The 12,215-nt window shown below is 40.1% G+C and overlaps 3 protein-coding genes across 9 annotated transcripts in view; 2 read left to right on the top strand and 1 right to left on the bottom strand.

The window, feature by feature from the left end:
• The window catches only part of LOC145724339 (uncharacterized), a 116,822-nt gene that overhangs the window by 15,441 nt on the left and 89,166 nt on the right, over positions 1-12,215 (top strand). The window lies entirely within an intron of this gene.
• LOC145724338 (endoribonuclease Arlr-like) lies at positions 4,255-11,472 on the top strand. Of its 2 annotated transcripts, XM_081972524.1 has the most exons (6): positions 4,255-4,639; positions 8,375-8,644; positions 10,355-10,559; positions 10,615-10,811; positions 10,863-11,095; positions 11,148-11,472. In XM_081972524.1, the coding sequence occupies exons 1-6, from the start codon at positions 4,573-4,575 to the stop codon at positions 11,379-11,381; spliced, it is 1,206 nt and encodes a 401-aa protein (XP_081828650.1). In that variant the 5' UTR covers positions 4,255-4,572; the 3' UTR covers positions 11,382-11,472. The 2 variants fall into 2 exon arrangements, with proteins under 2 accessions (XP_081828650.1, XP_081828651.1); XM_081972525.1 differs by lacking the exon at positions 8,375-8,644 and having other exon boundaries at positions 4,260-4,639.
• Positions 11,426-12,215, bottom strand: part of LOC145724335 (trafficking protein particle complex subunit 12-like) — a 33,026-nt gene continuing 32,236 nt past the window's right edge. For all 6 annotated transcript variants that reach the window (XM_081972512.1, XM_081972514.1, XM_081972513.1 and 3 more), the window contains exon 11: positions 11,426-11,627. In XM_081972512.1, the coding sequence (XP_081828638.1) occupies positions 11,615-11,627 (13 nt within the window). In that variant the 3' untranslated portion in view covers positions 11,426-11,614. The remainder of the gene's footprint in view (positions 11,628-12,215) is intronic.

Below are 12,215 nucleotides of genomic sequence, written 5' to 3'. Positions count from 1 at the left end.
TCAGGAAGCTGCAGAGTTTAGCACCAACTTCCCTTCCAGAGGACTTTCTCAGAACATTATGGACTGGAAGACTTCCCCAGCAGATTCAGACAATTCTAACCACTCAGGAAGGTATGTCACTAGACAACTTAGCCAAATTAGCTGACAAAATTCATGAGGTATGTACACCATCTTTAGCTTGTACAGTTTCTAGTGTAGATTCTGATATACACAAACAATTGGCTGAAATTGTTAAGCGTCTGGACAGATTGGAGACCAAAAGTTGTTGTCATAGACAACCACGCTCCAGATCTAGGACATCAGAGAGAACGACAACCAACAGGGCCTCGAACCAAAGTACTCTTTGCTATTATCATTCCAGATTCGGTGATAAAGCAAAAAAATGTAATAGCCCATGTTCTTTCACTATCTCGGAAAACTCAAGGGGGGAGAACCAGTAGCGGCGGGTTTTCTACCCTCCTCAAACCCGCGCCGCTTATTTGTGACTGACAATTCATCAAAAATTCGTTTTTTAGTGGACACCGGCGCCGAGGTTTCCATTTTTCCATACACTTTGCTTAAAGAAAGGCGTCCTCGCTCCAATTACCAGCTTTTGGCAGCCAACAACTCAGAAATTTCGACCTACGGACAGCGTACTTTCACCTTGGACTTTGGACTTCGCAGAAGCTTTCGTTGGACATTTCTTGTGGCCGATGTTTCACATCCAATTTTGGGAATCGACTTTTTATCTTTTTACAACATTATTGTAGATAGCAGAAAGCTCGCAATCTTTGACAGGACAACTGGCCTATCAACCATTGGAAATAATGCCAATTCTTACGGTCCTTTCATTCAAACTATGATTGTCCTTACAGAGTACCACAAACTTCTCAAAAATTTTCCATCACTTACCCAGCCACGCAACCAACACTCCAAAGCCAAACACAACACTGTTCATACCATTATAACTACCCCTGGCCCACCTGCATCAGCTCGCCCTAGACGTTTGGCACCTGACAGACTTGTCATCGCCAAAGAGGAGTTTCAATCCATGTTGGAACAAGGAATCATCCGCCCATCAAAAAGTAGCTGGTCCTCACCTTTGCATCTTGTTCCCAAAAAGGACACTTCTTGGAGACCGTGTGGAGACTATCGAGCTCTTAATGCTCGTACCGTTCACGATTCTTATCCGATCCCCAACATCAAGGACTTTACTCATGGATTGGCCAACAAGAAACTATTTTCCACCCTGGATTTGGTTCGCGCTTACAATCAAATACCGATTGCTGCTGATGATATACATAAGACTGCAGTGACAACACCGTTTGGTCTGTACGAATTTGTGTACATGTCCTTCGGGCTCAGAAACGCTGCTCAAACATTTCAGAGGTTTATGGATGAAATTTTCCGTGACTTGGATTTCTGTTTTGTCTACATTGACGACATCCTTGTTGCCTCTGAGTCAGCCGATCAACATTTAGAACATTTACGTATGGTATTCGAACGTTTATGCCAATATGGAATTTTAATAAATTCGTCAAAATGTGTTTTTGGCCAAAATAAAGTTCTTTTCTTAGGTCATGAAGTTTCGGCAGAGGGCATCAAACCAACAGACGAGAAGTTTTCTGCTATACGGAATTTTACCAAGCCCAACAACACTCAGCAACTTCGACGGTTTCTTGGGATGTTAAATTTCTACCGTTCATTCATTCCCAAGGCTGCTGAGCTTCAAGCACCATTACATGACTTACTTAAAGGTAAGCAGAAAAAACAGCAACCAATAACTTGGACTGATGTTGCAGTGAAGGCATTTGAGAGCTGTAAGGAAATCCTCGCTGAAGCCACCTTTTTGTCACATCCCTTACCTTCTGCTCAACTCATTCTGTCTACAGATGCGTCGGATTTTGCTGTAGGAGCCTCCTTACAACAAAAGAACAATGATCAACTTCAACCATTGGCTTTTTTCTCTCAGAAGTTAAATACTGCTCAGGCTAAGTATAGTGCTTATGACAGAGAACTGTTCGCCATTTATGCTGCTATTAAACACTTTCGATTCATGTTAGAAGGCCGCAGATTTACTGTTTTTACTGACCACAAACCAATCACTTTTGCTTTCTATCAAAAAAGTGACAAGTGCACTCCTAGACAGTTTCGATATTTAGATTTCATTGCACAATTTACCACTGACATTCGCCATGTTCAAGGTTCAGACAACATAGTAGCAGACTACCTTTCCAGACCTGAAATCTCGAGTATTGAAGATATTCAGATTAATTACCAAGCAATAGCTGCAGATCAGACTGACGACGCAGAACTAAACCAGCTGCTTACTGACTCCAGTTTAAATCTTCAACAGATTCAAATCCCAGGCACTGATGTTCAACTTTACTGTGATGTTTTTGAAAATAAATTTCGTCCTTATATCCCAGAAAAACATCGACTTAGTATTTTCAGAAAGCTTCATGGAATTTCTCACCCCGGTGTTAAGGCAACCATCAAGCTTCTGACCAGTCGTTTCGTATGGAGAAACATCAAGAAAGAAGTAGCCCTTTGGAGTAGGCAATGCCTCAACTGTCAACGCTCCAAAATCAACCGACATACTAAGACAGCTCACCAGAAAATTTCTATGCCTGACTACAGATTTGACCATGTCCACATCGACATAGTTGGACCATTGCCATCGTCCAGTGATTTTCGTTATGTGTTAACAATGATGGATCGTTTCACTAGATGGCCCGAAGCAGTTCCAATTAAAGACATGTCAGCAACCACCATTGCATCCACCTTTATTTCTACTTGGATATCGCGTTTTGGTGTACCCAGCAAGATTACTTCGGATAGAGGGAGACAATTTGAATCAAGCTTGTTCAAAGAACTTTCCAGATTCTTGGGTATTCTGCACATCAAAACAACATCATATCATCCTCAAGCAAATGGTTTTATTGAACGTTTTCATAGGACCCTTAAAGCAAGCCTCATTGCAGCCAAGTCGGATCGTTGGACTGAAGTTTTACCAATAACCTTATTGGGTCTTCGAAACATTTTCAAAGAGGACATTGATTGTTCACCAGCTGAGCTTGTTTATGGAACCACTCTTAAACTACCAGGAGAATTTCTAAATTCATCCACTGAACCAGCCAACGAAAATGAGTTGGTCAGCAAACTCAGAGCAACAATGTTAGAACTTCAACCTAGACCAGCATCTGATCATAGCAAGATTAAAACTTTTATCTCCAAGGACCTTTCAAGTTGTTCCCATGTTTTTGTGCGAAATAATGCAGTAAAACCACCTTTGACAGCGCCTTACTCTGGACCCCATCGTGTTATCTCCAGAAGTGACAAGTTCTTCAAGATTGACCTTGGCAATCGTAGTGACAACATCACAATAGACCGCCTAAAGCCCGCCTATCTGCCAGATGATTTCCAGATCCAGTCCGAACATTCGTATGCGCGCCTTGAAGAAGTTCGAAAATCTCCCGCAACGTTGCCAGCTAAGACAAGGAAAACAGTTCGTTTCGCGACTTTGTCGCTGGACGGGGGGTACTGTGGCGACACTGTCAGCAGTGTCAGCCGGCAAGAAGCAAAAAGAAGAATAGGACGCAAGGACCTGACTTCAGGGCGATGACGAGACACTTTAACTCAGGATTACAACACAAGATGGACGATTCTTGCTCAATGCTTACGTTTTTCGATCTCAATCATTTTCTAGTTAGTTCCTACAAAAATCTGTTATATTTGATTCTACATTGAATTCGAAGGGATTCAATAAAGTGGAGTGTTAAGTTGGTGAAGATTATTATTTTCCTTCTCCTTCTATGACACCCTTCAGTTTTTTTGGTTTTGTTCTTCAATTTCCGGGCTTTTTACGAGTTTCAACTTGTTTCAAGACTGCATTATTGTAATAACAAAATTCCAGTGGAAATATGCGTTTCGCAATCCCATTTCCCATTCCTACTTTAACGACTTAACTCGGTTTGATGTTTGACAGTTGTGTGACTAGTTTGATATCCTAACCTAACATAACCTTTCTTTTTTGTTTTTTTGGTTTCGTTCTTCAATTTCCGGGCTTTTTACGAGTTTCAACTTGTTTCAAGACTGCATTATTGTAATAACAAAATTTCAGTAGAAATAAGCATTTCGCAATCCCATTCCTACTTTAACGACTTAACTCGGTTTGATATTTGACAGTTGGGTGACTAGTTTGATATCCTAACCTAACATTAACGTGTCATTTTTGTTCTTCAATTACCGGGTTTTTTAGGAGTTTTAACTTGTTTCAAGATTGCAATTGTATAATAGCAAAAATTCCGGTGAAAATATGCATTTCACGATCCCATCTCTAGCTAAGCTATACAATCTACAATTAAGGGCTGTCAACTGTCAAAACACTGTTTACATTTTAAAACTTGTTTTGCTAATTTAGGTAAAGGTTAAGTGAAAGGCCACTAGCCACTACTTTCACAATCTTGTACTGCGTTAATTAATACTAATAAGTAAAGATAAAATAAGCGTTGATTTTCTTAACCATGAACGAGATAGTGTACTAGTATTATTATTATCATTTTTTTCAAATACTGCCAAGTAGTAGCAAACATGTTCTCCCCAACACTAAATGCAATGCTCATAGTGATTTTTGCTGTGATATTAGTAGATCTATATTGTAAGTATATTCCACTAATTATCCATAATTATTTTAAAGGCTGTGGGATGTTTTTGATTGAATTTCCGTTCCTTTTAACCCATGGTAACAATTTTGCATGGAGTTTTGTGGTTCATCGAACCATGTTGGAGAGGGTTTCTAATTGTGGTCTGTGTGTGAAATTTTGATAATTGGACTTAGCTTGCTCTCTCCTTGAGTGTTACTGAGCACCAAGAAAAACTTAACTATACCAAACTTAGTCCAGCAAAGGCAAAGTTATTATAGATATTTTTTTAGGCATTTAAAGACTTTTTGGGAAGCTTACAAGTGATTTTAGAAAACAGGTTAATTTTAAATATGAGAAAGTTTCGATACTTAGAAAATTGTAGAATATGTTAAAAGTATGCAGAAAAGCAAAAATCTGGTTTATTAAAAATCAAATTGGCTGCTTTAATGTGGTTGTGGTCATAAATCAATTTAAGTTCTGTGCTTATTTATCCAAATAAAAAATAACAACAGGGAGCCAGTTTACCAGTGCCTCATCAATGCTGAGGTCAATAAAACCATATGAATCAAATCAAAATTTAGTCAAAAAACCTTTTGCATTCATTAATGGAAAAGGGTGAGTCTAGAGGTTAAAACAAAACAACCCCCAGAGTATATGTAATAGTATCAATAATTGTAGGGCTTCTAAGCATATGTTGAGACAATTTCTACTAAAATAATTTAAGGAATCCCAATAAATCTGTTGAAAACAAAATATGGGTAAACAAATAGTCAGTTTCTAAGTGGCCTCCTTGCGCATCTCGACAGAGTACCAAGCGCTTCTGAAAATTTCGAGCGCTCCTTCAGCGACTTCAAAATTTTGTGACGTGTAGCACAGGTCCTGGTCTCCAAAATAGACCACACACTGTAGCCCATCGGATTTAGATTTGGCGAGTAGGGTGGCCATTCCTTCGACGAAATGAAATCCGGAAAATGGATCCGGCACCAGTCCTGAGTCGCTTTTACTTTGTGGGCCGGAGCAGAGTCCTGTTGGAACGTCCAATCTGCATTGCCAAAGTGCTGCTCTGCCCACGGAAGTACGACGGCCTCGAGGGGGGTCTTGCCGCTGGCCGAAGTGCCTGGGGCTTCCACACACCAGCTCCTATCGTTCTGGTGATTGTGGGCTTGTTCAACGGTGAACAGCTTCTCATCTGAGAAGAGGATTTTGTCCCACTGAAGGGGAGCGTGGCGAAGGAGTCGTATGCATCTTTCAAGCCGTTTGTTATCGTCGGTGAGGAGCTAAACTTTTTGGAGCTTGTAAGGCTTGAGATGTAGATCCTATTTGGCGGATTGATTCCCCATTAATCTCACAAGCGATTTTTCGCATGGAGACCCTCGGATTTCGCCTGACTCGTTCTCGGTTCTAACGGTCCGCTTTCTGCCACTTCCTCGACGGCGACCAGTATGGCCGAGCTTTTCCAACTGCTTGATGGTTCGTCGGACACGGTTACATTTGAGAGTTCGCGCAATATCGACCGGACGCTTTTCCAACTCATGTAACGCCCACATTTTTTCTCTCTAAACATCTTAATAAAGTAGCTTAAAAGTACTGAATATAATTAAAACATATCTTATATGTAGTATTTTTAACGAAGAATCTAATCTATAACGAAGAATAGACCTTCATGTCACATTCGTGACAATTTGGTTGTCATTTTTTTATTGTCACCCGGTAGATACTTAGAATTTCTATAAGTTAACGATAGACAAGGATGAAATCAATATTGCATGGGCGCTTCTTTATCATAAGTTCATGAGGCAGGGGTAAACTGGCTCCGCGAGAACTGTACGTGTTTAAAGGACAGTTTACACATGCATAGATTTACTTGTGCCAGTAAATTCAATTTTGCATGTGTAAACTCTCCTTAAATCAAAACAAGTTAATCCACATCTTACATAAATGAATCATATTGCATTTCACAAGAATAAGAAGGTTAGGCTATGTTGAACTATGCTACACTAATGCCTCTTTCATAATGGACGTCAACATAAAGAAACACACCTAAACATAAACTGAAAGTTAATTTTTTCCAACCCTATTTATGTTATGATTAGAGGGAATCTGTAAGACAAAGCGGTATTTTTATGTAAAACATTCATTTTGTTTACGATGAAATGCCGCTTTTTCTTAGGGATTGTAAAATAAACAAAAGGGTTTGAGAAAATTTAAGTTTGCGCTTATGTTTATGTGATTGTTATGTTATGTCCATTACATTGCGTTGTGTTACGCGCTGTGTGCAAGCACACTAAAACCTCGTATTCTTCTTCTGCCACATATTGTAGGCCTTAGGGCTGTATTTTCCAACTTACAGTTCCTTTGAGATGTTGGAGACTCTATCCATCCCTTTGGAGGTCTTCCTAAAGGAGCGTCATTGTGTTTCTTTTGCGGTCTCTTAATGTGTTGCCTGAGATGTTTTTCTTTCTTTCCCTGAGGTGTTTCTCCGCACTCGCATAGGACGTCGTCATTTCCTAACACACCCCACTTCGCCAGGTTAGGCTTGACAAGGGCGACGCCAGAACGCATGCGTCAGATTTTCCACTCTGTCTCTATTCCGTGAGAGGGTTCTTGATGTAGGGGGTAACTCTCTGGGAGTTCTATGTCTACAGTTCTCATAAAGCGTTTCCTGGACTTATGCCGCATGGATCCAGGTTCTTCGAGCTGGTGCAAAAGGTGTCTGTCTTCAAAAGTTTGTTTGAACCTCTCCAAGTACCTAATGGGTAATGGAGTAGCCTTCATACAGCCGGTAATTATCCGACATGTGTCGTTCAGTGCCGTGGTGACTTGTTTTGCGTGTTTTAATCTACTCCATACCGAACAGGCATACTCCGCCGTTGACAAACACATTGCTTCAGCTGTTGTTCTTAAAACCTTTGGGTTTGCTCCCTGCTAGTTTTTTAAGAAGGTTGTTCCTGGTAGTGAGTTTCTGCCTAGTGTTTTGGCAGTAGTATTTGTAGGTCAGAGAGCGATCGAGTACCACACCGAGATATTTGGGTTTGTCTGTGTGTTCCAGCACTTGTCCCTCCAGGACACAATTAATTTTTTCTTTGCTAGGTGGGTGTCCAAATGGCTTACCACAGGGTCTAGCCCTTTTCAATATCTACAGTAACGATCAACCAATACACTCTCAATCGAAACATTTCATATATGCTGACGATCTTGGCCATACAGACAGATTGAAACTAAACTGGAAGAAGCCTTATAAATGATGTCACACTATTACTAGGAAAACTTACTGAAACCAGAATACAGAACCAGATACCTGGGCTTTGGTAGGGTTTGGTTTCAGTAAGTTTTTCTAGTAGTAGTGTGGCATAATTTTTAAGGCATATATTGTCCATTTACTTCATTCGTTCTATTTTGACTTGAGGTAATTTGTATGTATAGGTAGTCGAACGACATAACTTGTTCAATAGTTTTGCTTTCCAGAGAAAGTTACACTGGTTCTTTGGAAATGACGAGAAATTTGGTTTTTGTTATGGATACTTGCATGTTGAATGATTTAGCTTTTTCATAGAATGCGTGTAGGAGCTGTTGCAAGTCCTCTTCATTCTCTGCTATAATTAGGGCGGCATCGGGGTAACAAATAATTTTGATTTTACACCATATAAACTAACATTAAATCTGAACATAGGCATGGGTTATGGGCTGCCAAACACATAATTACTATTTTTGCTACTTATCGTAACGTAAATTCCAAATATATCAATTAGGTCAGGGTAGTGAGATTACCAACTCCAGAAGATCCATCCAAGCTCAAAACAGTACAGGCAAAGTGTCTAATGTCCTTCTTAATCGATTTTCGACCTCCACGCCTTGGCCGGCCTTAGGACAGCCCGTTTCTAGAGGCCCGCAAAAGTGGGTTAAGCAAAATAATATCTGGATTAAAAATGAACAAGCGGCCTCCGCTGTAATCAGCAATAATAAAGGGAATTCTCAGAACCAGAATGTGAACGTAAATAAAAATCAACCAAAACTGACTGGTAATAACTACAATTTGTCAAGAAATTTCAGTTAAAATTAATGATTTAAAAACTTTTTCTGTACCATTGATGACAGTACAGGGTGGACCACAATAAACTGTTGCGATCAAGTAGAAAATCGATAAGGAACAGAGTTGCGGTTGTTGTTGGTCCTAGAAATTCGCTACCAGCCAAATGTTAGTAAATTCTATTCTCTACAACTTTCTTCTGAACTATTTTACACTAGATATGCTAAGTTTACGAGATATAAGAAAACTGGAAAAAGCACCAATGTTTTGGTGTTTTTTGGCTTCTTCTCAAGTTAGCACAAAGTCCTCGAAATTGTAAACCAAATAACCTGTCAAAATTCACTTGTATACAGGGTGGTCCAGTTTTAAATGTCAATAAGTCAGCATTAGATAGCCCAACAAAAAATAAGTTGATATGCATTATGTCTGAAGCGTTGGAGATATTTTGATCAAATTTGGAACAAGTAGTTACGAAATTAATACTCATTATGTGATGTTAATGACGTTTGTCGACATTGTGCAGTGGCGTACTTACAGAAAGCTGAAGAGAGAGGCAAGGATAGCCTCCTACCGGCTCTTCCATATTACCCGTGTCCTGGCCACATACATGGAGCCTCGAGAGCCACTTGCAAAAATTGTAAATCGCGAGTCCCTTGCTATGCCCCCCGATGTTCTGCCGGGCACGGCTGCCACCGATTTCTGCTACAGGACCCTCGTACGATGATGACCTACTCCGAGCAGATATCTGCTGGTTTACGGACGGCTCAAAGTCCTCAAAAGGGACTGGAGCCGGGGCTTTCTGTGCCAAAGCGGGAGTCTGTCTGACTGAGGGACTGGGGCAAACACCAATGGTCCTGCAGGCTGAACCTTATGCCATCGAGATCTGCTCTAGGGAGATGATGAATAAAAACCCCCCTAGGCGGAAATCGATAAAATCTTCACAGTGAAGCCGCTGTTCGTGTCCTCTCCTCAGGTCCTGGGCTGTCATGAAGTCCTTAACACTCTTGGAAAATCCAACAGCGTTACCCTGATGTGGATTCCGGGTCACTCCGACTTCACAGGGAATGCCAAAGCCGATGAACTGGCTTAGTTGGGTTCGGAGGTGGCCTACATCGCCCGTGTTATCAGGAACACTCCGACCTATGGCTGAGAACTACAGGGTTGGCTCACTCCAAGAAGTTTATTAGGGGGCCCTCTAGGAACAGGACCAACAATCTCCTGCAACTCAGCAGACCACACCTGAGGGCAGTGACGGCGCAAATTGGCCTGGTGGAAGACGCCGAATGCTGCTAGTGTATGGAAGATGACGAGTCAATCGCGCACCTACTGTGCCGGTGTCCGGCTCTGGCCTACTCCAGGTCTTCCATATTTGAACGGGCGTATGTACGCCCAGAAGACCTGGACAACCTCTCATCCAGAGCAGTTATTCGATTCCTCAGGGAGTCGAGTATTCTGGATGAGCTTTAACTTATGTGTGAGCCACAATAGACCTGCGGTTGCGGTGGAGGACAGAATATGCCCACCCATAACTAACTAACTTAAAACTGGACCACCCTGTAGAGTTAAACTTTCAAACTCTGCTCCTTTCACTTTTTTTTCTATAATGGATTGTGATCCACCCAGTATAACAAAGATTAAACAGCCTAAACTACTCTCAAAATATTTTATTTTACTATATGTTGAGTTGGGTTGTATTTTATAGGGACTGCAACCAAAGATGCAGAAGAAAAGACTGATGACACTCAAGAAATGATTGTAGACGGTAATTCAAATGCTACAGACGATGAATTGCGTGAATTTTCTGAAGCTCTTTTAAAAAAAGACGTTAATAACGCCATGAAGTATGTCACGGTAAATCTACAAGGGAAGACTATTTCAAGGTCTTCAGTTGATGAAGCTCCTTTACCGTGAGTTTGCTCCTGTTTTATCCAAGTTTGAAAATATACACAACTTCTGTGGTAGGTTGCTGAATATCAACGCTGCAGCCTACCAAATTCCTTCCATAGAAAAACTAATTTTACTCTATAACAACTACTTCGTCGAAGCTAGTCAGAACGAAGTATATTCAGGACAGGAAAGAATAGAAGAAAACAACTTGTTGGATGTTATGTTAACTACACCAGTTATGCAGTTTGCTAGAAGTTTTCTCGTCAGAAAAGGTGCGTTTCCCACTCTGAAAACTGCTTCCAACTGAAATCTGGTTTTTGCAGGTTTAATAGGGAAAGATCCTAAAGAGTTCAAGGATCTACTACGTCAGCTGTGGTTTTACATGTACTCTCGAGGTGGAGGAAAAATAGGTTCCAGTGGGTTCGAACACATTTTCCTGGCCGAAATTAAAAACAACCAAGTGTCAGGGTTGCACAATTGGGTCTACTTTAACGAGGAGGAAACTCAAGGACGTGCCAATTATTTGGGTTACATGAAAAAAATCGATCTTGGAGAGGTTTTGCGATAAAAAGTGTAAAAGCACAACAGATGAGTATGTTTTTTTGTAGAAAGGAGCGATACTGAAGCACCACTTTACTTTCCACGACATTGATAAACCGGTAGGTTCGATGTTTATCGGTACCAGTCCGGAACTTGAAATGGCCCTGTATACCACTTGTTTCATGTTGAGGGCGGACAGGATATGTCCGTTGAAAATGAATGGAAATCGATTTATCATCAGGACTTATACTTATAGATACCGCGGAAAAAACATGATTGGAAGCGCTTTTCCCGAAATATAAATACTCGTCTGTTGTAAACTAGTTAAACCAGCTTTTTGTAGATATTTACCTGTTCGTTCTATGTATATTATTATTAAAAATATTACCTGATCTTATAAGCGTTTTTTTCACAAACTTATGCTTGCAAGTAGCAGGAAATCCATGGATCATTATTCAGTAACAGACACATGATGTTTCTCTTCATTTTTGCCAACATTGGTTTGCATTTCTTCTTACCGTTGACTTCTTAAGCCTTAATTTCCAAACCTGTATAAAGGACAGAGTAAGATCAATTTAAATTCTTCTATTTCCGAATTTGTAGCATTGAATTATTTTAATTTTTGTTGACATTTTGTCCACACATCTACGGGGTGATAGATTAATCAAAGTCTACAGGTAAAACTAAAACTAGGCATAAGAAAACCATGTAACGGACAGGAAAACAGTGATAATTGCATGCGCGATCCAGACAGAAAACTTGCCAAATGCCTTTTCTTCTCTGTCCAAATGCAGATCAAACAGTAAATACTCGTTTATCGAAATAAATAACAATGGTCCAATAACAAAATTATGTAACTAATCCAGTAGATGATTTCAGATAAACTTCTACTAGATTTTGAATAAGACTTTCTTTGGCCTATGGCCAGTTTTAGTTTTATAAATACCTGTATACAACAGTGAGAAAAAATATTGGAAGAAATTCATGTGTTTTTGGTGGTTTAAATAATTTAAAATAGAACAATGACACTAACTGAAATGTCTGCATATTTTTTCGTAAAGTAATAAATCATTTTTATCAGCGAATTATTCTTATTTTGGATTTCTATAACCGTATGTTTTTAATTCAAAACAACC

Source organism: Ips typographus, linkage group LG2, assembly GCF_016097725.1.
Source record: "Ips typographus isolate SLU linkage group LG2, UJ_Ityp_2.0, whole genome shotgun sequence".
NCBI classification, from domain to species: Eukaryota; Metazoa; Arthropoda; class Insecta; order Coleoptera; family Curculionidae; genus Ips; species Ips typographus.
This window is presented reverse-complemented; position numbering and strand designations above follow the sequence as displayed.

What these genes read in the sequence shown, in the direction of transcription:
- LOC145724338 (XM_081972524.1), top strand. Translation starts at nt 4,573, where the DNA reads ATGTTCTCCCCAACACTAAATGCAATGCTCATAGTGATTTTTGCTGTG. An exon ending in GTTGATGAAGCTCCTTTACC is followed by an intron (nt 10,560 to 10,614) that starts GTGAGTTTGCTC and finishes CTTCTGTGGTAG; the next exon opens with GTTGCTGAATATCAACGCTG. An exon ending in AAAAAATCGATCTTGGAGAG is followed by an intron (nt 11,096 to 11,147) that starts GTTTTGCGATAA and finishes GTTTTTTTGTAG; the next exon opens with AAAGGAGCGATACTGAAGCA.